Source organism: Onychostruthus taczanowskii, unplaced genomic scaffold, assembly GCF_017590055.1.
Source record: "Onychostruthus taczanowskii isolate IOZ18803 unplaced genomic scaffold, ASM1759005v1 scaffold32, whole genome shotgun sequence".
NCBI lineage: Eukaryota > Metazoa > Chordata > Aves > Passeriformes > Passeridae > Onychostruthus > Onychostruthus taczanowskii.
Window position 1 is genome coordinate 5,816,791 of NW_024500572.1, and position 25,986 is coordinate 5,842,776.

Consider the following 25,986-nt stretch of genomic DNA (forward strand, 5'->3'; position numbering starts at 1 on the left):
TGCTGGACACAAATGCCAAGCCTGATCCCATCCTGCCTGATCTGTGGAGCTCCAGTGGAATAAGGAGATGCTGAGCCCTTGGATGTGCTGAGGACCTGCCTCATCACTTATGCTCATCAGCACAGAGCCAGCTGCTCCAGTTCCTGCTCTGAAGAGGGAAGGGAGCTGGGAATTCATGGAATCCAGGCACCATGACTTCAATCCTTTCATGACTTCTTCATGCCTGGCTCCACAAGCTTAGCATTCTTTTACCTTAGGAAATACCTAAGAAACTGCTAAATTAAACTGGAGATGGAAAAGGGGGACACTTTTGCTTACACACTTCATCTGGAGGGTGAGACCAGGGAGATTTATCACTGAGATCTTTGCAGCCTGAGCGCTGGGGCAACTTTCAATAACAGCAGATTACATCACTTACCAGGATTTTGCTTAGGCACTGTAGAACTGCTCAGAAACACTTTAATAGCATTTAACTTCATGCTGAAAATGCTGATTTATTGCACTCCAGTGTGAATAGGCATGTCTAAGGACAGAGCACACTACTTTTTCAGATGTCAGCAACTGTGGGGTTTCGTTAACATCGTTCAAGTGATTAAACGTCTTTGAACTAAAAGGCTTTAAGACTTTTAAGTCAAAACTGAATTAATTTATACTAAAAAGTACAGCTTGGGAAAGGTCCAAATAAAAATGAAGTATTTTCAGATTCACCATAATAAGACACTTTGATTAACCTCTATTTTTTGTGCCATTGCACGTATATTTTACCACAGCACATGTGAAAAAAGGCTGGAATTTTGAGTAACTCACCAGAACTGAGTTTCTATTTAGCTCCAAGACTAGGGATCTGGCCTCATGAATCACACAGAGCAAAAAGCATTGTCCAGAATTCAGAATTAAAGTTTGCTATACATAAACCTTGTGACATTTTTATTACAGCATACCAGTCTGGAATCTGCATTTAAAACACTGACTGCTCAAAGGAATCTAAATCTCTTTAGCTAAAGGTAATAAAATGAGGTCAAAAATTCACTACTCAACAATCTACCATTAGCATTTCTACTCAGAAAAAATGTAGTTCATCTATTTTTAAAGAAAGTAAAAGCAGGGCATATAACAGAAGTTTGGAAAGTATAATGATGTTCTTGTGTATGGAAGTCCATTAGGAAACAGGCTTCATTTCCTCATCAAGGAAAAAAAAAAATCATCTGCATCATGATTTTTTTCACAGTACACACAGTACCTGTGTAAGCCAGAAGTGGGACTGCATTTCTGTTTACACAACCCATGGTTTCAGCCTGGCCTCCATCACCAACTAAATCACAACAGCAGAGAGCGCAGAGGGTCTGAGCTGGATCCTGGCTGGGATCAGCTCTTTCCACTCCTGAGGAGCTCTGTGCTCCCACGCACGTTCCACTGACAGTGACACAAAAGTGGCCAAACTCACCTGGGACACACCTGCTGGTGCTGACTCAGTGCTACTGAGAATAAAGCAGCCTGGTGCTGGCCATAAAAGAAAAGGAGTTTTGTTTGCAGTTATCAACGTGGCAACATATTTTTTAAAATTTCATTTGTTTGGATTCTTAATGGCGGAAACAGAACTTAATTTCTGCTGCAGTATCCTTTAAAATAAATGCTTGATCTCTTTCCACCCACTATTGCAGCTGATGGGCACAAAGTAAAAAGAACAGCAATTCATTCACCTTATCACTGGAGCACCAGAGGAAGAGAGGGATCCTTAGTGCAATGATTAATGACTCACTATAAAAAGATGCATCATAAACTGCTTGTATTAGGTTAAATCATAAACTAGGCTTTTAATGTTTATATGATCCCTTTCTAAATAATTAAGTGTGTCTGTAGCTCCCACTAGGAATGGAACTCACATGATGCTTGCAAAGCATGCAGTTTCTTACAGGGTCAGAATTTGGGACCCTCACTTAAAGGGATCCCTGTCTGCCTCCACATTCAAGCACAGCTTGACTTTCTTTTCCTACTGGGACTTCTTCCTGTACTTACTACAGGTCAGGGAGACCATTTGATGTTCAGGAGCAGCAAAGATGATCTACCCTGAATTTAGAGTGACTTCTTCAGCCTGTGCTCATGAAGGGCAGCTCATCCACAGAGGACGCAGCCAAGACTGGATGCTGTAATTTCCTGTGTTTAGGTGCTAATAATAACTCCCATCAGCTTCAGTAGCTGGTTGGAGATCAGTGAGAGAATAGCACCATTTGTCCTAACAGTCCCCCAATTTATCCACCTTTTGGTGATACTGCCACCTTTGAAAAATACAGTACGAGGTGACATTGTGTAAGGGTCCATCCATTTCCTTACTATCACAAGCCTGCAAATGTGTCCATCTCCCTTTTATTTCCCAGAACAGCTGGTGCTTTTTCTCAACCAAACCAGAATCTCCCCCTCTTGGCAAACAGACATTGGCTTCAGTGTGAAGTCACCCCATCAGGAGAATGTTGCAGCTCTAACCACCATTATTTACTCAAAAAATAATAGGAGTTTAAAAAAGAGCTGCAGAGCCCTAAATACTTTAAATAGACATAGCAGGCAGCCCCAGTCTGTTGCTGCCCTGCTTATTCATATTCAATACAGAAAATCACTTAGGTTAATGATTTAAATATTTCCATCTATGGAATTTAGAAAAGGGCAAAGCCAACAGTGGAATACCCAAGATCAGGATTTTTTAATAAACAATAGATTTCATGAGAATTAGCTGGGTTATCAAACAGTATCCTCCCAAATCAGTTCATTAGTTTCACTGAGTTTCCCTATTTCACTTTATTAAAACAATTTAAACAAGGGTTCACTAGATGCAATGTAATCTATTTCAGACACTCCAAGCCTAATCCCTTTTCTCTTAGCAGTTACATGATAATAGTTTTCAAAAAAGTTGAAAAGGATTATTGTTACAGCTATTTCAAATAGGGACTGTTTTCGGCCAAGCATGGGTCACTTTCTCTACATCTTTTTATTATTATATTAATTTTTGTTCTTTACTTATTCATTCATGTATTCCTTCTTTTTTCTGTCTTTCATTGCTTCACACAAGCAGTCACACATGGTCAACAGATCCCTCTGGCAGGTGGAGGGGAGGCACCAAATATCCCTGCATGGGTCACTGCACCAGGCCTTAGAAAAAGTGATTTTTTTGCAATTTACTTGAAGGTTCTGGAGTTAAAAAAAACCCCAACTTGGTAAATTCACAGTGGTTTTATAAATAGACTAGAGAGAAGGGAGAAGGTTCCTGTGCATTTTCACACTGTTAGTTTCTGACAGCTCTGAAAGACTCACAGGAGGAGATCACACATAGGATTTGCAAATGAGGAGGCAGACACTGTATATTACTTACCAGGCTGGAAACACAGAGTAACAGACCTGTGCTATGGACACACAGCTTATTTCACAACAAACTCATACTCATACTCTTGTATTTTCATAAAGCCATTCCAAACAGTAGGGTTAGCATTTCTTATAGGGCAAAAAAAGCCCCCAACCAAAATAAAACCCAAAGAAAAAGAGCTGGTTTCTAGATCCAAGCTTTCTGCAGGCTTTAACAGGTCCCCTATCCCTGAAAACCCATCCTCACTCACCTCAAATCCTTGTCTCTTCAAGCAAGTGCCATTTCATAATCCTATTAAAACCTTTGCCTCTGTTTACCAGGAGCTCTAATCGTACTCAGCAAGTTCTCCTGGCCTAAGGAAGAGCGACAGCTTTCAGATTTCTTAGGAGGCTTATTCATCAACCACGCCAGAGTTTTGCCAGAGTGTTCAATCTATTCTGGGAGCAGCCATGTGGAAAAAGCTTCAAACAGCTCAAAGCCCTGCACAATGATAAAGGAAAGCTCACACAATCCTGGTAATAGCCTGACCCTCTTAAGGAAAATTGGATGATTTGTGGTAGCAGTTTTTCTGTCCCCTATGTGAATTCTGAACTTTAAAGTGTAAGCAGTGTATTCACACAGTCCCATTACAAACCCCGTCCCTCTTGCAATGCTGGAATAACAAATACACACCCATATGTGAAAATAAACTCTTGCTGCAGTGACCTTCCTCCTCAGTCCAATGGTGTGAAGGAGTTTGTAGCCATTTTAGAAAAAAAGAAGAGCCAGATAAAAAATGGACTAATTTGATGTTCAATGTTTCACCACGAGCAGAATATATGCTTTAATGAGCACATTACATGCACCAGGGACATGTTACTGGGAAGCAGGGGATAAAGAGTAAAGGGAAAATAATTAAACAGTCAGCTCTATAATGGGGAAACTCTGTTCATGCAACACTAAGTGGCCTAATTTTCAAATGCTAAGGAAAGACATGTTCCTTGGGCTCCAGGAAGACTTGCTGGCAAGTACCACCTTGAAACCAAGGGCAAGGGATCACAAGTATCAAATCTCCTTTAGGTCCAGGCCACAGGGACTGGTATTCCAAAGTCATCTGTCCACACTTCACACTGACCTGTCCAACAGGACTGAATACCTGCACCCTGTATTCTTATTCTACAAGGAGGATCCTTAGAGTTGTAAAATATCCCAGGATTCATAATGTGTGTATGATGAACACTACAACTGACTTCTACCAGCCTGGCCTCAGTTTTCTGTAGGTGTTGCATCTGTAGAGCACAAACGTACAACCTCAGCTAAGGGCAATGAGCACATGGAGACTTAGAGTGGCTGTTTGCACCAGGAAAGATACTGGGAAAGGGGAAAACCTTTCTCTTTGGGCTCAGACACTGACAGGATAAACCAATAAAGCATATTCCTGACTCTTATCAGTGCTCTCAAGGCCCAAAAGGCCAGGAGCATTCATTTCCTGGCACTGTCACTTCCAGATAGTGCCGCAGCATCAACTACTCCAGCATAACAACCCATCAGTCAGACAGCAGCTCTGCTGGGCCACAAGCTCCCCAGCACTCTTTGCACATGCACAAGGCTCTCTGTTACTCACTCTCATGCCTAACTCGATGTTTTCTCCTCCATAGACCTCCATGCCAGGGTCCAGCAGGCCAATCTCACCAAAATACTCTCGGTCCACCACAAACGAGCATCCAATCATGGCTGGTGTCCTGCACAGAGAGATCAAAGCAAAAAAATTAAGCCATTCATTAGCTATTACAAACTCCAGCTCATAACAAATGTACACAGATTAAAGAGTTCTTAGTCTTCAAGTTTACATTCTAAATTTACCTATTAGCATCAATCACATGGCACTTCATATATGCAAGAAATTCCAGTACTTCTCTATTTGGTGCTGTAATTTCTGAAGATTTTCTGTTGAATCATTCTCTAGTTAGAGGTGGTCTCAAAGCTCTACAAAAACCACACAGGATCCTGGATAGTCCTGGCTGGGCACTTCCATCGTCAGCTGATGCATGTATTTGTCCACCAGGATATTTGCATTTATAAATCAAGTTATTTGATAAAATGCATCTTCCTGATTATATTTCCCAGAGCCAAGCCTGGAAACAGATTTGCCTAAAAAAGCTGAGAGCTCTCCTGTACTCAGAATGAGACATATCCTATATACATCTTGATTTCACATCTTGTACCACTGAAAAGCAAATCTTAGGCTAACAAGGAATAAATTTGATCTTGGAACTAAAATGAAAGAAGGACACAACCAAGGTAAGGAAATTCAGTACCTCTGCAATGAAATAAGCCTTGGAGGGAATATTTCAGGTGTATTTTTAAAGTTTTACCCATGATAAGAGAAGGAGATTGGGGGGGGGAAACACACACCACTTTCTTAGTTTTCTTTTTCATTTATTCAAAACTAAACACAGGCTTCACTGGATCAAGTCATCACTGCTTTACAAAACTAAGATACCAGTTTGGGCTTAGACTCATTCTTTTTCCAGCCCTGTCTCCCCCACAGGAATCCTCTGGAGGCAGTTCCTTACAGCAGTAGGATGCTCCCATGAGGACATCTCCTCCCTTTCTAATGAGGAATGGCACTGCCAGGCTTTGCAGACTGCTCTCAGGTGCTGGAATCTCTCTCTCTGGGGGATGGATTGCTGCAGCTGTAGGCTCTGTCCATTAAGACCCGGAGTTGTTAATTGAACGGGGGTGGGAAATACATTTCAGATGCAACTACTACAATAATCATCACTCACAAACGAATGCCACTGAGGACTGTCTTTGCAACTCTATCTCTCCCTTCTAGGGTTTATTTCTTCTCATTATATATATTCAAATATAGACTTCACAAGCTTTCACAGCTTTTCCAGTAAAAAAAATGTTCTCAGGAGTGAGCAACAACAGCAGAACAATGACAGAAAGAACCACATCCAGCTTTTATATTTTATAGCGTGTCACACTGACATATCACAAACACTTTTAAAAAAATGTGCTTGAATTAAAATCAAGGCCCTCACTTGGCATTAGAACTGGGTTGCTCCAGTACCTGAAATGCACTGGTACATCCACCACTTCTGGTGCAATGAAGCAGACTTATCTTGAAAGCTGGAAATGGCCACATGAGCAAAAGCAGCTGTGTTAGCACCTCTTACCCCCTGCTCACTGCCCAAGGGGCAGCACAGGGGAAGATGAGTGCCCCCAGGACTTCACAGATTCAGGGCACAAGATATTAACCTGCTTTATATAAAACAACCTTTTCCCTCAATCATGCACTCTCTAGTAAAACAGAGACACTTCTAGAAGGAGAAAGCAGCAATTAGAAGTGTACTATTTTTTTACCACCACCTCAAAGGTGTTGTGAAACTTAATTGATCTGTGGAATATTCTTTGACACAATGGAGGATGTTATAAGGATTAATTATAATCGACAGCAGCACTCAAAGGATAATGTGGGAAACACAGCAAAATGGGTTTTGCAGCTAAAAGCGTAAAATGCAGCCCAGAATTGTATTGATTCTGCACTGGAGAAAGATACAGCATAGTCAGTTTGGGGGAATTACCTGACAGCACTGCTGTAGCAAGGGAGACATGAGAGAAACATTTCTCTGGGTAATACCCTGGGAAAGGGAAGAAGCACAGAGAGGTTTCTGGTGGTGAACTCTCCCTCCCTGCAGCAGCAGCAGGAGAAGCTCTGTGTGGGGAGGGCAGTGCCTGCCATGGGATGGGGCACATTGACCAGGGGAGAAGGGCATTTGCTGCAGGACTGAGTCAGGACTTTTGTGTCAGTGAGATCCCCAGGAGCACAGCTCTGCTGGTAGAATTCCAGCTGTGCTGACACCCATTTCTCCAGCCAGGTGCATCTCCCTCCTTTCCCTTACTGAAGGGAGGTGCCTGGGGGCTTCATCAAGAACCAGTGAAGGAGAAAGGGATGGGGACTAAACTGCATGTGGTACAGTCAGTCTTCCTCTGCCTTATGCATCTTTCTCCCCTGCCTTAAGGTCAGCATATATTTATATATATTTATTTATATATACATATGTGCACAATGCAATCAGGTCACATTTGAAACAGTTTCCTGAGCAGCCAGCTGCAATTTCCAGGAAAACTGACAAACACAATAAACACATAAATTCAAACACAAATAGAACCATAAATAAATATACAAGCATAAATGTATATATACAGGCATAATGAGAGAGACAAGGAGTTTCAAATGACACAGAACACATCCTGTCTCTGAGTGTTCCACCTCTCCCAGCAGGATGTTTCTTTGATTCAGGTTCTTAAGCAGCACCTCAGCCCTGGTCTGACATGTAAGTGGGGAAACCTGCATGGTACCTGCAGAAGTATTTCTATTTTTCTTACAGCTCATGTCTTCTGCAAGAAAGAGTCACACCAGGCCCCGAGAACAGAAATCAAGAATAGATTTGCTGCTCAGAAGAAACAGGGGGGAAAAAAGACAAGATGACAAGCTAATGCTCATCTAGAAAGGCAGAGCAAATACGGATGCAGAACAACTGTCTGATGCCCTGTGGAAGTAAATTTCTGGAACAGGCAGGACACTCATCAAAACCTGGACAAATAAAAGCAAAACTGTTTTGTTACAGGCTCCTGTGAACCAGAAACTGAAAAGATGGCTATGAGCAGTCAATAAACACTCACCAGTTTTATTATTACTTGGCAGCATGGTTTATAATGAAAGACTTTACCTCCTGAGCTCAGGTGGATTTCTTCCCAGACCAGTGAGGGCCCAGACTGGCTTCATCATTATTGCTACTGCAGACCAGCACGGGGCCTGACTTGCACGTGAGATGGGCACACACAGTCTCAGATAGAAGCAGCAGCACAAAGCACTTCACTGGGGGCACATCAAGCTCTAATTTATGTCCACGAGCAAGGCACTGGCGCTCTCTGGAGCAGCTGATGCAGCGCATGTACATGCACATCCCTACTGGTACCAAGCTAAGGCATATTAAAGCAGTAAGTGAGAACATATGCAACAATGAAATGCACCACTGCTGCTGGAGGAAGATAAAATGGAGAGCTGTGCAGTGCTTGGCTGGGTGAGGCTGACTAATGACTCTAATGTTAGTGGCTGCTGATCAAGAAATCAAATGCAGAGCAGTCCATCATAATCACAGCAGGTGAGGGAAGACAAGTCAGAGCCAGAGTTCAGAATACCAGAAACCTTCCTTGCTGTTCCAAAACCCAGGGAAAAAAAATACAGCATGCATTAAAAAGCCCAGCTTGTTTCAATGCATAGTCAAATTCATTAGAAGCCCTCTGAAACAGATCCTTTGTTACACAGTGTGTTGCCAGATGATAAGGACATTTTTGGGCAGAGTGTTCGCAGGAACACGAATGGAAAATGACGTGATGGACACAGTGTGTCAAATAGCAATCCTCATTTAAATCTTCACTTTACAGACGTCTTCCATCTCAAATGTCAAACATGGAAAATGGATTGCCTGCAGAGGCCAACTTGGGGAACATCAATTGTTCTGAAGTTCAGAGTATTAATGTGGGGGAGGAAAAGAACTGACTTTAAAGTGCATCAGAAATCTTTATAGAATCGGACACCTTGTTCTTGCTATTTCTTTACCTTTGTTAGCACTTCAAGGCCACGTCCCCTTTGTCACTTAGCTTACAACAGCTGATGTGGCATTTCATGGTGCACAGTTGACATGACTGCCCATGAATGACCCACTGGCATGAGGAATAGTTGCTGCTCTTTCCTAGCAAGGCTGAGTAGAATCACACCACTGTCAGTGTTCAAGAAATTAGAGGATCAGGCTTCAAACAGAAAACATTCTTAGGAAAGAAGCACATCTGTTGTGTAGTCCCAGAAGGAAACAGGAGTTGGACCCTGCTTTCCAAATGCCTCACCCAATTCTGCACATTGATGATATTTATTCATACAGTGCAAACAGGAGAAATGCCAGGGCTCTGATCCTCACTGATACCAGGGTACACATGTTCTTTTATGCTGAAAATCTCTAATCCTTTTGGAGATCTGGCAGAAAGTATTCAGCTACATCAACCACAAAACTAATCACAGGGTTATTTGTTACCAGCCTTTTGTTTCACAAAACACACACAGAGGCACAAACCAAACCCACTGCTTGCTGAAAACAGGGTCAAACAAAACCTTAGGTGGCACAGTGGTAGCAAGGACTAAATGGACTTGCAGTTTCCATGCTGATGAGCAGCTTTGCAGTGTCATGAATGCACTGGACAGACACATGGATTCAAACAGCACCAAAGTGCACAGTTTCTGTCTTGCAAAGTGGACTGAAACAGGGATCATGGTTGCAATATGTGATTTGGAAAGCTGGTTACAAAACCAAAACCTGTACCAAACCAAGTCACATCTGCGATTTTTTAAAAAAGTTTGCTCACTAGCCTGACTTTGCTTTCCTTTTGAAAACACACTTTAAATATTCCACAGCTAGTAAGTCCCCACCATGACCACTTTCAAATCTCATTCCTAAGGACATTGACTTTGCCTTCCTTTTGAAAACACACTAAATATTCCACAGCTAGTAAGTTCCCACCATGACCACTTTCAAATCTCATTCCTAAGGACAGACTTCCTGGTTGTTTTCATCAATAACACTCACACAGTCACTCTTTCCACTACCATAATTACACTGGCAAATCACTTAAAAGCCACAAAATCACATTATATTTCCACAGGCAGGAACAACACAACAGCCAAATGCTTTAGCAAATCCATCCAGGTGCTACAGCTTCAGAGGCCCCTCAGCACACACTGCAGTGTGGCCATAAAGGGGATGCCCTGCTCTCCTGAATCCCTGCCTTCAAAGAACTTGTGTTCAGGGAGACATGGAAGTGTTCGTGGTTCCATGTGGATATCTCTGCAGTTTAGGGCATGGAATTGTTAATTTGCAGAAGAGATGCTAAGGCGGTGGCAGTGTGTCAGTGCTCCTGATATTTGCCAGCCAGGGTTGGGTGTTCTCCTCCTCCTGCTGCTTGTCTCATTGTCTCTGGGCAGTTTATGCACTGATGAACTGGAGGGCTTCTCCATTCAGGCTCAGAATAAAATCACTGCTCTTGGGAGCCAGCTACTCATGTGCATCAGATTTTAACCCTGCTCAGTGCTTGAGTTTGGATTTGTTCACTCCTGTGTCAGCCAAATTCAGTGCCAGTGTGGCACCAGCAAGAGCCTGAATGTAAATCTGAAGGAAGTCCATGGGAAATCAGGTCCTTTATTGCTGAGGTTTAACCTCTTAGTTCAGTCTTATCTGTTATGTGATCATTGTCTCCAGAATAGAAGATACTAAAATACTGGAGCAATCCATGGGAAAATTACTGCAATGATTTCACATATAAATTGTGAGTCATGAAGTGCACAAAACCTTTCAGGAGTGAAAGCTTTGGATGATTAATTTTCCTTTATCAATAAACTTTCTCAGGGCTGAGTGAAACAGGTATAAAACATCTGCACTTTTAAAACAATGTGAGGCGAGCAGGGCATGTTATCCAGGAAAACTGATTTCCTAAGTAATTACTTCCCTGCTTATTGAGGTTTCAAGACAAGCAAAAGGTCAGTGATGATGGACTGTGCTGTCCTGCAGTAAATAAGGTTAATATTACTGTATAGCTCTGTTTTGCAGTCACAGAGCATGAGAATGAACCTGAATACAATTTGCAACACTTGCTCAAATACAGATTAAAATATTACTCTTCATGAGGGAAGGATCCTGTGAGGTGGCCCCATCCCTCTGGTCACTTAGAAATGTGATCACTGTGTCAGTGTCTTTTCACTTCCAAAAGACCACTGGCATTTTTTAAGGTGGTTGTGTTGTTGGAAGTGCTTGGCTGAACTTTTCAGGATCTGGCAACTCAAGCTTTGCACTGGAAGGGAAGTACATGAGCTCCTCTGCCAGAGCCCACACTGGGACCATACAGAAGAGTTTTGCTTTAAGATGATGCCAATATACATGAAAATGAAGATGACTTTAAGCTGGTAATTTGTGTCCTTCTTAAGAAGTCTTAAAAATAAGAGCATCCTAAAGTGCATACTTAGGCTTCAAATTTTTTAGCATTTATTTCTGGAGTTGGTAACAGCAGTACCCTTTATCCAGCACAATATGTCCCAGAGGAGCTGTTAGACAAGCATCTGCACTGGAGATGAAAGGCTAGGAGATGTGAATTTTCAAATGGAGGGGAGAGAAAGCCCTTTGCACATCAGTTCCAGTTTTCCCACTGTAACAATTCTCAGAAACACCTTCACAATTCCTGTAATGGCCTTTCCTCAGAAAATTCCATTTCTGTAATGTACAATGTTCTCTTGTAAGGAAAAGTAAATTGACACACTGACTACATGGTCTGGTGTGGGTTCATTTTAAAATTCAACCAGTACAAAAACTTTGAACATGTACAAAGTTCTCAAGAAAAACCCCCAAAACAACAACAACCAACCAACCAACCAAACAAACCCTACCAACCAAAAGAACCCCAAAAAAACCAAAACAAAAACAAAAAGAAACAAAACAAACAAACAAAAAAAAACCCACAAAGAAAAGAAAAAAAGAGCAGCTCTCAAACACAACTCCTAGTGATGCTCCTGGGAAGCTCTGGTTTCTGGTTTGGACTGATGACCAAGACTGCTGCCCACAGAACAGGAGTTAAAACAGCCTCTTTGTAATCACACACACTATTCCTTTGTTTCTCATGCACACCATGGGCCAGAGTCCACTAGAAAATAAAAGGTTAGGTGCAAAGGATCCTGCTATCCTACTAATGGCCAGAGTACTTGTGTACATTGTGGGGCAGCTCTGAAAGGCAGCACACACTTCCACAGCTACTGTGGAGCCATCAGTTTTCCCTAGTCTCATTTTGTTATTCCTGCACAAAGCCTGCAGCCTCATTTATAGTGAATATTTTTGCCCCCGACGAGGGGGAGAGATGAATGCCTCTGACTCCTTCTTATCAGAAGGCTAATTAATTACTTTATTATATTATATTATTCTATACTTTATTACGTTACATCTAAACTGAATCTGCCAAGCACTCAACTGCACTTCACTGCACAGAATCTCATGACTGTCAGCCAACAGCCCCAACACACACACAGGACAGGCCAAGAAAACAAAAGCCATCACTTTGGGCAAACAATCTCCATATTGCATTCTACTTGGGCACAACACAGGCACAGCAAATACGATAAGAGTTGTGTTTTCTTTCTCTCTCTGCGGTTCAGAGAATGTGAAACCCAGAAATATTCTTGGGAAGAATTGTGCCTTGCTTTTCTCTGTGAAGAGAAACATGGCTACACTCGTTCACCTAAATTCCCCCCCGGCAGACGGCCGAGACGGAAACATCAGAAGTGACAGCACAGGGGAGATTTACCTGATGGGAGCTGACTCATCCCCTTTATCAAGCCAGTCCTGTGGTGGGATTATGTACATGCACCAGAGCCCCCAGTTGTAGCCATGGGCCGCGTTGGCGTACTGCTGCACTTCGAAGGTGTTGTACTTGATGTTGTCGATGGCGGGCAGGATGATCCGCTTGCGATCCTCCTTGATCCGCGTGAGCGCCGGTTCCGCCCTGAGAGCAGTGAGAACAGCACAAGGTTTGACAGCCATCCTGTAATCCCAGGGCATGCTTTGCAGGCTGATAAAATGAGGTTTTCTAAGGCTGTGAGCATTAGCACAGTGAGATGGAAAAGCCAGAGCGGGGCAGGGAGAGATGGGGTACAGATTGCAGCCGCACGCTGCAGGGCTGCAGCTGGTGTGGGACACTGCACGCAGCACCTGCACAGGAATTACCACCTCTGTGAAGCTGTGCCAGGGCCTAACAACACAAAATTCGACCAAATACTTATTCTGAGGCCTGGAGATTGTTAATTCATTTCACAATGGAGAAATGTTGAGAGACACCATCACCAATAGCAGCTAAATGGTCTCCTACTGGCTACACCACCAGGATTTCTGGCAGCAATTAAATTCTGGCTGGCATGCCCTGAAGAACTAAACACACACCAGGGGCTGCAAGAATCTGAAGGTTATTCAAAGATTTTAATCCTGTTTCCCAAGACTGACCCCATCACATCTAGTTTGAATGACAAATGTGGCTGCATTATGCCTTCTAAAACCTCTTTGGTGATGAGAAGATTTCAGGTGCCAGATGGTGCAAAAGCAGCAAACTGCAGGAAATGTTCAATCATTTCAAAAGGCTTTAAAACATCAATGTGCTTTCCACAGAAGCTACATCCCAAAAGGAAAGTAAAAAGCTTCAGTGCAAACACTCATTTCTGACCAAGGTAGTCTGAGTTTGCTATGAATTCATAGAGAATCTGATCCAAAGAGGTAGCAGACTTACACAAGGGTGGAAATCATTCCTCAAAGCAGTATTAGAAAGAGCCACTGGTTCACTCCTTTGTGTGTTTCTCCTTGAAATGTGCTTTGAAAATTTTGCAGAGCTCTCACATGGATCTTTAAGGGAATGGTGGTTTGCTGCAACTCACAGAGGTAGGAGGATTTGAACACTGATCTTTTCTCACTTTCTTTTGCTGTTGGTCAGAAGACAATTACTCCTTTGTGGTTTCAAGTGTTAGCTCATATTTTGCCTGTTACCATAAATGTTCTTTTAGGCCAGCAGAAGATACTGTACATGGTTCAGACTCTCAATTCATATGGGTTTTAGGCCACACTTGTGCACCCCCACAGAACCAGTGTGACCTACCAGATCTGGGTAAGCCACTTCCATTATTAGTATGAGATTATATTTATGAGATTAAGCCTTTTAAAAACCAGTGGGTGGGTAGCAGAAGAACTCTTGCAAATCTGACAAAGAATGGAAAAATGCAGAAAAGCTGAATCTGCTTTGTATTTTCCATCATGTTATCTCTGCTCAGCAGCAGAAGAAAATACAGAAGGATGGACTTGCCATCACTAGTCTGGTGACTCCATGCCTGGACACAGTAACCCTTGGGTATAAAGCTCTCCTTCTCCCTCTAAACTCTAAAACAAAGGATTTTGAAACACCAGACAACAGGTACAGGTGTCACTCATTGTTTGCTTGACTCCCATGGCTCGAACAAATTTATTAAGTCTGATTTCCAGACCTGCTCTGCAAAGCAGGAAAGCTGCTTGCACGCCTTCTGAAGCAAAAATCTGAAACTGGGTTTCCTTTGCAAGAATCTAACTCTGTCATTCACTACTGTTTGATTCTGGAAGCAGGTCTTTGACAAACAAGGAAAGACTGGGAGTTTTCCAAACTACTTTTATCTCTCTTGGTGGGAATTCTTTGGTCACCAAATCCTCAAGTCCCCAATTAATGACATGTTTATGTTGATACAAAGCAAGACTGTTAATCATCATACTCAAAACTATCCTGGAGGTTCCATGTCCCTTCTACAGTTCCTCCTGGGGTGCTCATTTTCCAAGTATTTTACTTTGTAGGGTAGATTGAGATTGTGTAATAGAAAAGCTGAAAGAAGATAAGGATTTCTTCTCCCTTAATGTCAGATACCTGCAGTGGACCCCCCATATGCACAGTAATTGCCTCAAACTTTCATTCTCAGCAGAGAGAGGCAGAGACTGGCACTTTTATAGTCAGATGCTTCTCATGATAATGTAGACACTGAAACTGGGTGAGATTAATAATGTTCCAGAGGAACCTATTTTGAATATAAAGGGAATTTAGCCTGCTACTTTGCAAGACATCTTAAAATTGGATTGCTGAAGTGTATCCCAAATAATGGTTAGAGAAATAATATGAAGAAAATATTCAACAGTCACACTAGTTTCCAGCCCTTAATCATATTTGTGATTGTGTTAATCCAATGCTTGAGTCTTGGAAATGCTAACCTGGGACCTAAATTTCTTCTTTACACGGAGAACAATCCATTCCCAGCTCTGGAGCTCCTCACACACAAACTATCACCAAACTACTCCTGTCACTCTATACCTGAGAATTTCTGTGTTTTCCCATTTGTGTGACACATTTATTACCACCTGACCTGGTGTTTTGCATCTGAATGGCACAAGGTGGGGGATTTGGAGTGTAATACAATAGCTGGGGTCAAAATACATGATGAAATTCCATTACTTTCTATCAACCTGTTGATGTGAAATCACAGATTCTGAACTTTCATGAAATTTAAGACACCTGTCTTGGTGATGGATGTTCTGTTTAAGTCCCCTGCACTCAAGAAATGTAAATATTTAAGATATTATTGCTTCAACAAGAGTTGATTTCTCTCCCCTCAAGTAACAGATGAAGTCAAGTGCCATGCCAAGGTTATGGAGTCAATTGGTATGAAAGCAACTGCTGGAACTTCATATTCTAAAGACACCTCCTGTCTCACCCATGGAGGTGATTTCCTAGCTCTCTTGGTACCCAGATGTGTGGAAATCACATCCCTGAATGTGTTAGGAACAGGAAATATTGAGTATCTGGACAGACCGCACAGCCACCAAATTTCCAAAATATTTTCACACCCACAAGTAAGAAAGTCGGATCTGAGTCACAGACAGAAAGAGAAAATCCAGGCCAGAGCTGTTCTCTCAGCAAAAACGCAGAATGGAGAGCCTTTTAATTAAACATTGCACACCTGAGAGATTTCACAGCCTGTCCTGCCCTATAATAGACAGCAATGGGGTATTCAGAGGCTCAGCCCAAGCTCATCTCTGTGAGATGTGCAGGAACACTCAAATCCCAGACCCTGCCAGAGCTCTCTCCCTGCCAGCACTGCTGGTGGGCTGTTTGCCTGCCAAGATCCCCAGGTAATGGCCAATAAAGGAGGACTGGGAGTTTGAACAGGACTGGGCAATGCACTGTGTTTGCATTGCTTATCTTGAGTAATCCATGGAATATGAGAGGGTTTCATTGCTATTCATGGCTAGCAAAGCCCAGCCTCAGAGTTATGCTGAGCTGAGCTGCACATTCATCAAATCCTTTGTCAACCTTCCTGGTCACTCTGGCTTTATGTAATTGCTTCAGATTATAAAAAGAATTATGATTAAATCTTTCCAGGTAATTTCTAAATTTTTTTTCATCAGCATTCTTTCCATGTTTTTTTTTTCACTTTGCCTTGTTTTTTCTGCTGTCCATCTGCAGAAGTCAGGTGCTTCTGGCAGCTCACAGGACTGAAAGGATAAGAGGGGAAAAGGTTGCTGCAGTCCAAGGATGTCCAACACACTGAGCTGATGAGCTGCAACATGTGCTTGGAAGATTGCCTTTCTACATGGCCACTGCTGGCAGTGAGGCAGGATTCAGCCCTGCCTGATTAGGTGCATAAGCCAGATTTGGATTTTGGGATCCATCTCCATTTTTCATTTTCCAGTGCAAAAATATTAGGTTCCTAGTTTGCATCTGGATCAAGGTACTTTATGGGCAAAGAGCAGCATGCATTGTTAACAAGTTATTTACTGGAGCAAGAGGGAAAGTTCTCCCAGGCATATTCATAGACATGATGGATTTCAGTAAACTAAATATAATCAAAAGATTCTGCTTTAAAGGTAGTCCTTCACATCACCCAAGTGGGGCTTTTTTTCCACTTAATAAAAACCAAACAGACAATTTGGACTGGAATTGAGTGACATATGAAGATCCTCCCCCTTCCATCCTCTTTAAAACTAAGTATTTGTCAGTGTCCTCCTCTCTCTCTGAATAGATTGTTGGTAAACAGATAAAACCAGAAGAGAAAGGACAATAAATTTAGTTCTCTTATAGACTCCACTAGGCTAAAGGGTATTTTCAGTTCAATTTTAGTCACTTTGATTTGTCCAAGTCAGTTGAGCACATCACTAAACAGCACATGCCTTCAATGCTTTTGCCTAGCAGTGGAAAGATTTCTTCATTAACAGCGGATTTTCTAAGGTGTTGAGCACCCATGATGACTTTATTGGGAGTTCCAGCAATGCTGGTTCTGTGGGATTCAAAGAGTAAATGCTTCCAAGATAAACACTGGAGGTAGGAAGAGAGTTGGAAGACAGAATTTAAGCCAGAGTATAGAATAAGCCTGTAAGAAGATTGAGAGCAAAGGCAGGGGCCATACTGTGATCACATAGGCCTCTCTAATCCTATTGTAAGTCTATCTCTGAACATATATGCATTTTGTATTTAACACTGGCTTGATTCAGAGCAGCTCAAACCCCACGGGAAACCACAGCAAACAAAAACTCTGTGTTGTCTTACATCCTTATCAGATTGCTGGAGAATTCATGCCAAAGGGAAAGCCTGGTTTGTCACAATGCTAAAAAGAACAGCTTCTTCCAGATAAAAAACAGATAAAAAGAAGTTAGTAATGAGCTCCTCGGTGCACATGATAATATAATTCACCTTTTTAAATATGTAAAAACACCTGCTGGCTTCAAGCAGACTTTTAAAAAGGCACAACGTCAGAATAAATGCTCACAATCCAAGGGAATCCACATGCATGCCACAGGCCAGATCCTCTGCTGCCCAGCTCTGGCACTTCAATGGCTTTCACAGCTTCAGGGATGCTTTGCTAACATGCAGCACCTGAGAAGCAGACCTTACCTTCCAGTACTTAGAATGGCTGTACGAGCATTTGTCAATAAATTCCTCCCTGCAGCCCAAATGTCACTTTTTCTAAATTTTTTCAAAAGTTAATCCTTTCCTAAATGGCAGGAATTGTACTGGGAAATGTCTCTCCAATTCTGCCCTATCCCAGGTGGGTATATACCCTGATCTCTGAGTTCTTTTGAGATAAACATGCCTCTTTTTTTTTTTTTTCTTCTTCTTCACCATCACTATCCTACTTTTTACTCCAATAAAAAATGAAGAACTAACTAAAAAAAAATCCAATCTTCTTTGTCCTGCTTTCACAAATCAGAATTTCCTCTTCTTGCAAGCAGTTAGAAAAGAGTTCTTATAAGACATAAATGAAAGACAACATGGTCTCATCTGCTAGATTTTATGGCTCACTGGATTTAACACCATATTTTACTCTGGCTCTACCACTGTCAGGTACCATGAAGCATAAACTTAACAGAGAAATGTAAGAAAAAAGAAAGCTGTGTAAACTGAAAGCTTATTTTGCATGATTTTGCACGCTACCTCACATTTCACTGACAATATACATTTATCAGATGCAGACAAGCAGATCTACTGACATACATAATTCTTCACTGAGGCCATCTGCAGAATATTTAATGAGGAATGCCTTTCCTATAAAGAAGTGTTCAGATAACTAAAAAAGAAATCAATTTCATTCTCCCTTTCTCAGTCTTTAAGAGAACTTCCCCATCTGTCCTGCCTGACATCTCTGTCAGCATTCCCATGTGTCCAGGGAAGTTTCAGCCCCACAGTCCCCAGCTGGAACAGAGGGAATGCAGCACCAATGCCTGCTGGAGAGTTAAAGATCAGCTCTTTGGCTGCCAAACCTCAATGGCTCTTTTCTGCACCACTGAAAAGCAACGAGGGTGCTTCAGTGAACATTCTAGGCTGAGGCAGATGAATAGTTGAAGCTGCTTTTCTGGTACATCCTCTGCATGTAGGCTGGCACCCTGCCATGGATCCCAAAGGCCCACGTGGCTTCTGCTGCATGCTCCACTCAGATTATATTGGTTTTCTATGAAAAACTTGTATTCCATTACGTTACCAGAGTGATCCTAAGGCTGTGGATGAGGAAGAACTCCCTTAACAAACACATGTCCTTCCCTTTTCACTTGGGTTTTTCTGGTCAGCCTCAGCCCAGTGATGCTCAGTGAACCATGTCCTGAGCATGAGAGATGTGCTTGAATGCTCCAGAGAGGAGAGAGACTGCACAGAAGGACTCAAAGGTAATTTCACCTCCACCACTTCTCTCATTTAGAAGGAAAGAGCCACCTGGACCTTGTCATGTCCCCAGAGAACCACCTGAACTGGGAAAAGGGGGACAGGGAGTTTACCTGCAGGTAGAGATTGGCTTCCAGTACCCTGCATGAAAATGTTACCAGGGAGCTCTCGGGGTGACAAAGACCCTGTGGCTTTGCCCCAGGACAGCACAACCACATCTCTGTTAGAGAGTACTTGGGACAACCAAATTCAGCAGAAGATTAGAAGGAAATCAGCTTCCCTTCTCCTTTACACACCTTTTTGAGAATCCATTGCTTATGGCCACCACAACAAACTACATTACACCTTACAGTATAAAGTAGCATGTGCAAAGTATCATCCTGAGGGATCTTGATCTTTAGCTCTTCTTAGTTTATTAAAACCAGTTTTGTATATTTTTAAAACACTGGCAACTTCAGGGATTATCCATAAAGATGGGATGTGTGTGACAGAATCTGATGGATATTCAACTTATATTTCATGGTTTCTTTCTCATGTCAGGCTCTGTCTGGCTGGTATGTTGAAATCTTTTGATTAAATCCTCTTCCTTCACTGCTTCCTTATTGAAACTCACCCTTTGTCTGGCAAAATTTTAATTACTACAGGACTGCATAACTCCATTCAGTGCTCTGATAATACCTCTGTGATAGGAGCAAAAGCAATTCCTAAGATAGAATGCAACTATAATACTCTATCATTATGTCTTCTTTTATGGCTCCTAGCACCCTCTTTATGGCTGCTAATATATTGTGGTTTCTGCCTCTCACGTACTGATTTCTGCTCTCCTTCACTCAAAGTGTCCTTTTTCTCACCCAGAGAATTAACACCCTATCTCTGTAATCTCTTTCCTGCTCCCAGACATAATGTAGGGAAGGTCCCTTCTCCTTCTCATGTTATTCTTTCCCATCTCTCAAAGACAGGGGTTTATACAATGCTCTGCATGTTCTGCAACACAATCAGCATCCAGGATGTGCTGCTCTGCTCTCAGGGTGCCTGGGGTGCCTTCAGGCATGCTGGGTGAACCTAACCCAAGAGTCAGAGCAGGAATGCTCTAATCTTCAGAGGACTGAAGGAAAACTGAACTGAACAAGCTTAACTACACCCCCAGAGAGGAAAGCAAAGCAGCTTTTCCTCCCTCTTGGCTCTGCTGGGTTGCTGACTCCCATTGACACCAAGTAACCATTAAAAACAGGCCAGGTTCTACTCCAACAGGACAGGTAGAATTTTAGAAATGAAATGTACACATATGTTACCCTGTAATTCTAGTTTAAAATTCCATTTGAGAATTAATAGCAATGGCCTCCCTTTCAGGCAGTCCTCTCCACTTCCACTCTCACAGCAGCTGTATTGGCTCAAACTATCAGAAGCCTTAAGGGGAACAGGTCAGTTGAAAATCACTGCTCTGAGATAACATATTTCTACACCCAAGAAGCCAAAAAGCAGCAATTAAGCACAGCAAAATAAATAATTCAATAGCTAATTTGACCTGCCAGGTTGCAGAGTATTTTTTTATATCCTACCAGATTGTAATTTAGTTTAGAAGAAGTGTCCCTGGAGAGCAATGCTGTGAGAGCCCATAAAATGCTATAGTATGATATCAGGCAATAAGCCACCTGTAAATGGGCCACTATTGTTTAAAGAAGTTTTTTTTTGTTGTCAGTCCTGCATATTTCATGAGAAAGTGAGGAAGTCCTTCTTTGATTCTTTATGAATTAATCTGCCAACTGATTAGGCAGGTAAAGCAGCCATAGATTGGGAAACTAAATTGCACTGCAGGCACTTGACTTTTAGATGGAACACAAACCAAACAGAAAGCTAAATGCTCTTTTCTGTGGCAAAGGAATTGGCTTCTTTTTAATTGCCTCACAAATAATCCATAGACAGCTTTTAGTGGGAGCAATCCATGTGGCCTCTGAATACATAAATAAGCATTGAAAATGGGGGGAAATATTCAGGCAAGGTGCAACTTAGTGGGAGAATAGAACAGCAGAGCCTTAACAAGAGACTCCCACCTGATTCCTGAGTTTGTAGGGCTGTGGAGCGGGGGCAGTGCTAACCTGGTGGGAAAAAATAGAGCAGTCCAGATGGAAGGACTTCAGTCCCTCCCAGTCAAAGGAGATGAGATGAAAATGGAGATGACAGGCAACCCCATGTGCACAGGTGGACAGAACTAAAACTAGGAGGAGTGGCTGGAGCAGGGGTTGAGATGGCTCTGAGCAGCCACAAGGGTTGAGTGGAGCAAGAGGAGAAACACCAGCAGGGAACACTCTGAGCCCACAGGTGCAGCTCTGAAATGAAGGGGCACAGGAGGCTCCTGGAGCATGTTTCCGTCCCCACTGAACACCGAGTGCCCCACAGCAGGGCCAGAGCCTGGCTGAGACCCGAGAGCTCTGCTGGAAGGAGGGTGCACCAGGCAGGGGGCAGAAAACAAAAACCTTTTGTCTTGGATATACACACTCTCATTTACTGAGCACTCCAGGTTCTTGCTCTGCTGATTTCAACCCTTTCTGACATCAAGGCGAAGCAGTACAGTAAAAAACCAAACCCTAACAAACCCCAAAGCAACCACAAAGCCCTTTCCTGCTTACTGACACCACTGCTGATCTTCCCTGGGTACAGTACCTCAGTCAGATCTCAATGTCTTTATAAAATGATAACAAAATTCTCCTCAAGCCCCAGAAAACTGCAGCTTGGGCAGGACAAGCACGGGGGACAGCACCCAGAGCATGCTCTCCCCAGGCCCTGATCCTGTCCCATAGCTGGTATTACCCTAGAGGAATGTTTGAAAAAATTTGAAAGATCTACTTGCTTTAAAAGCAAATAAATAAATTAAACCAGCTCTTAAGCTTCTAGAAAATTACTACAGCTGCTATTATAGTCTAACATAGTCCTAAGGAATAAAAATGGGATGATCATAAAACAGGTGCACTACAAGACTTATTTTATTGCATCTTCCATTTTATAAAGATATTCATGAACATATAAAAATAAACACTCTACTCCTTTGCAATTAAGTTTCTCTCTAGTTGTAAGTACAGCTATTTTTAGTTTTAATTTGAGGATATCTCCCAGAATTGCAGAGCATAATCATTTCCACCATAACTCTGCATCATCGTTATCAAATACCAGCCTATCTTTGGAAAATGCATGTTTTACATGCTGAAGGTCCCAGAAGTCCTTTTGCAACTGATGGTACAGATCAGCTCCTACAGTCCCAACTTCCAGTAATGCCAAATATTGGCCACCAAGTGGTGCTACAAAGGTTTATTCCAAATGCAGTTCTGGCCCATTAAACCAAAAGGCGATGGGGAAAGTCATGCTAATTTCAAGCCCTATTAAAATTGCAGGCAATAATTTAATGTTTCCCTCAAATGTAAATGCAAGAAAATTTATGAGGAAATCAGACTGGTATTCAAGTTTCTAAGAAGAAATGATAGAAAATGACAAGGAGGTAAAAGAAGCACTTGCAATCCTCCAGCCCAGAGCCTCCTTAACGGTGTCTCCCCATCTGACTGCTTTGGGATTTCACAGCCATTGTGGTTCCAATTAATTCTCTCTCCATAGAGCCATGCTAGACCAGGCACAACAGATGTTTTATGGCCTTGCAGCCATTGCAGGAGCCTGTCAGCAATGCTGCAATAATCAGGAGCACAATTCAGGAGTGCTTGCTGAGGTGATCCCTGCAGCTGAGCACAGACAGCCCTGTCCCAGTGCCACCGCCCCTGTGGGCACAGCCAGCACTCACCAGCCAGTGTTGAACTCCACGTGGGCATCAAAGAAGCCCACCACAGATGTTGAACTCCACATGGGCATCAAAGAAGCCCACCACAGGGGATGTTGCTGCTTTCCAGCCCTGGATCCTGGCTCGGATCAGCCCCTCGCGTTTGTTGTTGCGCACGATCTTCACCAGGCCTGGGTACCTCTTATGGACATACTGGTCCAGGTTAAACTTCAGCTCCACTGCAGGACAAAATCAAAACACACACAAGCATTTAGAATCAGAAAGGCCCTGCAATGTTGTGTTTATTCTGCAGCAGAAAGGGAGAGGAGTCCTTATACATTCCCAAACCCCTGGTGAGTCTGACAGATACAAACCCAGTACCGCAGCCGAGGCGTGGAGCAGTTCCAGTGGTTTCAGCCCAGAGAAATTCTGCACACACCAGAGACTTGCCCAGCTTTAATATGGCCTGATTTATTTGAGTATCGTGTTGAACAGTTAGTTTGTCTACATATTTTTTAAAAAATTACTATTCTGACTCTCTGATGATTTGTATTAGGTTACAACTGGCCTCTGGAAGAGCAATTCTACCATAAGCAAGTGTAACATGCCAGTCTGGTGATCTTTTTTTTTCTGATTTATGCTGTACAGTAGGAGTTAGAAAAATAACCTCAATGGATTTTGGGTCAAGAAGTAATTCAGATCACAATTAATTTCCCTTAATTTTCAGGGTTTTCCCTTAAATATAATTAAGATTCTTCAATACCAGGCTTCTTTCCTTTTTAACTAAATGGATATTGAAGATCTCAAATAGACTTCTCTTTTGTTCATTTTCAGGCATTCAATCACAGATGGAGCAGAACTCATTCACCCTTTTTCAGCTTTCATTTCAAGAGGCTTATAAACAGGCAAATTACCAAAATGGTCTCTCTATATTTTTTTATTTTAAATCAATGTAGTTTGGTAATTCATTTGCACTGCAACTTATTCACAAAGTGGCTTTTGCCTAAATATCTTTATCAGAAAAACTAGTAGAAGCTTCCAGGACATTAGCAGCCTCATTTTTCTGATCTATATTAGACAGTAGAATCATTATCATTAGAATCAAAGACTTGATAAATCTCCAGTTATTTAGAAGAGTGGCAGAGAAAAGCCATATAAGAGTTCACTGAGAAATGATGAGTTCAATTCTCCTCAGGATTGCCTTGACTCAAACACTTTGCAATCTCACATAATTACTCCACAGGTTACAGTGCCATAAATGAGATCTGAATTGCATAAACATTTTCTTAAACCTATAGGTTTTGGAACTTAATTTTGTTTGAGTTATCTCTTCTCTCAGCTCTTCCTTCTCTTCAGGGATCTTCAAGAGTAAGAGCAACTCAAAACTGAAAGAACTTATAGATGTTGATCTGAGGAGGAAATGCTAAATTTTAGGCTTATTGGAAATAAATATTATTTTAGAAGATGAATCAGTTCTAGAAGTGTAATGTACAAGTTTAAACATGACAACACCAGTCCCTTGTATCCTGAGAATCTTCTAACATGATTGTATTGTGAAATATGCTGATAATAGCACTCTACATGCTCACCAATATTTGGATTTTGGACTAAATAATGAAGAACCAATGTGCTGCCGTATAAAAGAGTAGCAATTATCTTTAAAGAGAATCTGTAGCCTTGCTTTTCCTGGCAGCAGAATTTAAACTTTTATTCTAATAATGATGATATTCCTCTGGATTTGGAGAAAAGTGTCCTGTTAAGGATTGCCTACATAAATGCCACTCATTCTGTTAGGATTTCAATGAAATCAACAGGCTTTATCCACATAATGTTTATTTGTTATACAAATAGTCAATATTTACTCACAGCTTTGTGCAAATGGCTCAATCAACCCTCTCATCAACAAAGACATTTACATTTCACACCTAGAAATCACACGGGGCACAGTGCTCAGAGGCAGAGTGACAGAAGCTCACCGTTGTCACTGTTGTCATCCACCAGGATGATCTCCTTGAGCAGGTGGGATGGGGTGTGGTTCACCACGCTGTGCACCGAGCGCAGGATGACAGAGAGAGCTTCGTTCACAAAGATAAACACCACCGAGATCTGGGGCAGGTCCTCTGGGTAGCTCATCTGCTTGCACCTGGAGAGAAAGACACAATTAAAACCCAAGCAGCCACTGGTAGGCAAAACAGACTGAAGAGCATCCTCCTCTCCTTGCTCTCCATCTGAGTAGGGAACTGCAGACTTTGTCCTTTTTTGATGCCTGAGTTTTTAGCTTTTATATTTTTCATATTCTGTGCTGCTTTAGTGTGTAATCCTGAGCTTCATAATAAGGGATGGTGAGCTGTCTTCACAGAGTAGGGAGACAAAACAATTCCTTCTCTACCTGGGGGCCAAGGATAAATGATCCAAATTTCAGGCCCAAGAACATAAGCAATGTGGTCTGAAGAGAGAAAAACAAGAAGGATGTAATTTCATAAGCTAAAGCTCTAATTGGACAATTAATTCCAATATGAAAATGGACCAGAACTTAAAGAAGTGTGAGACCTTGTGACCAGTCATCCATTTTGTGACCATTTTGGCTCATCTTGGGTGGGCCCTGGCTGGGTTCTTGTGCTGCCCAAGGTGGATCCATGGAGGTCTTTTAATGAATCCCTGCTTTGTTCTTTATTCTGTCTAGCCCCTGTTCTAGGTCAGCCTTCAGAAGGCAGCATTCCAACCCCAAGGAAAGCTGTGGTAAAGGCTCAAAAGAATCAGCCTGGTTAGGAGCAGGCCTCTCCATGAGCCCAGTGTAAAACACAGGGTGTGTGCATGCACAGATTTGTAGCAGTTCTCGTTCCCTGTGAGGTTAAAAGCATCTCTTGAAAACCAAAGGACTATCAATGACTCTGCTCAAAAACAACCTGGAGAAGGCCTAAAGTGGCACACCCTGGCTGTGCTCCATGGGGAACCTCCAGCAGCTCTGCTGCTAACTCACAACTGCAGCAGAACTTTAAAACCAGCATTTTGTCAAGCAAATTTTGCATTTGCCCACAGAGAGCACCTGCCACCCTTTCTGACTGCCCAGTTTGTGCAGCAGTGACAG

General features: G+C 42.2%; 1 protein-coding gene across 1 annotated transcript in view; it reads right to left on the reverse strand.

Moving 5' to 3' along the window:
- GALNT9 (polypeptide N-acetylgalactosaminyltransferase 9) overlaps positions 1-25,986 on the reverse strand; it is a 126,589-nt gene that overhangs the window by 55,293 nt on the left and 45,310 nt on the right. The window contains exons 3-7 of the mRNA XM_041410275.1: positions 24,875-25,041; positions 22,971-23,137; positions 22,923-22,930; positions 12,740-12,937; positions 4,956-5,073 (exon numbers count right to left, since the gene is read on the reverse strand). Coding sequence (XP_041266209.1) covers positions 4,956-5,073; positions 12,740-12,937; positions 22,923-22,930; positions 22,971-23,137; positions 24,875-25,041 — 658 coding nt within the window. The remainder of the gene's footprint in view (positions 1-4,955; positions 5,074-12,739; positions 12,938-22,922; positions 22,931-22,970; positions 23,138-24,874; positions 25,042-25,986) is intronic.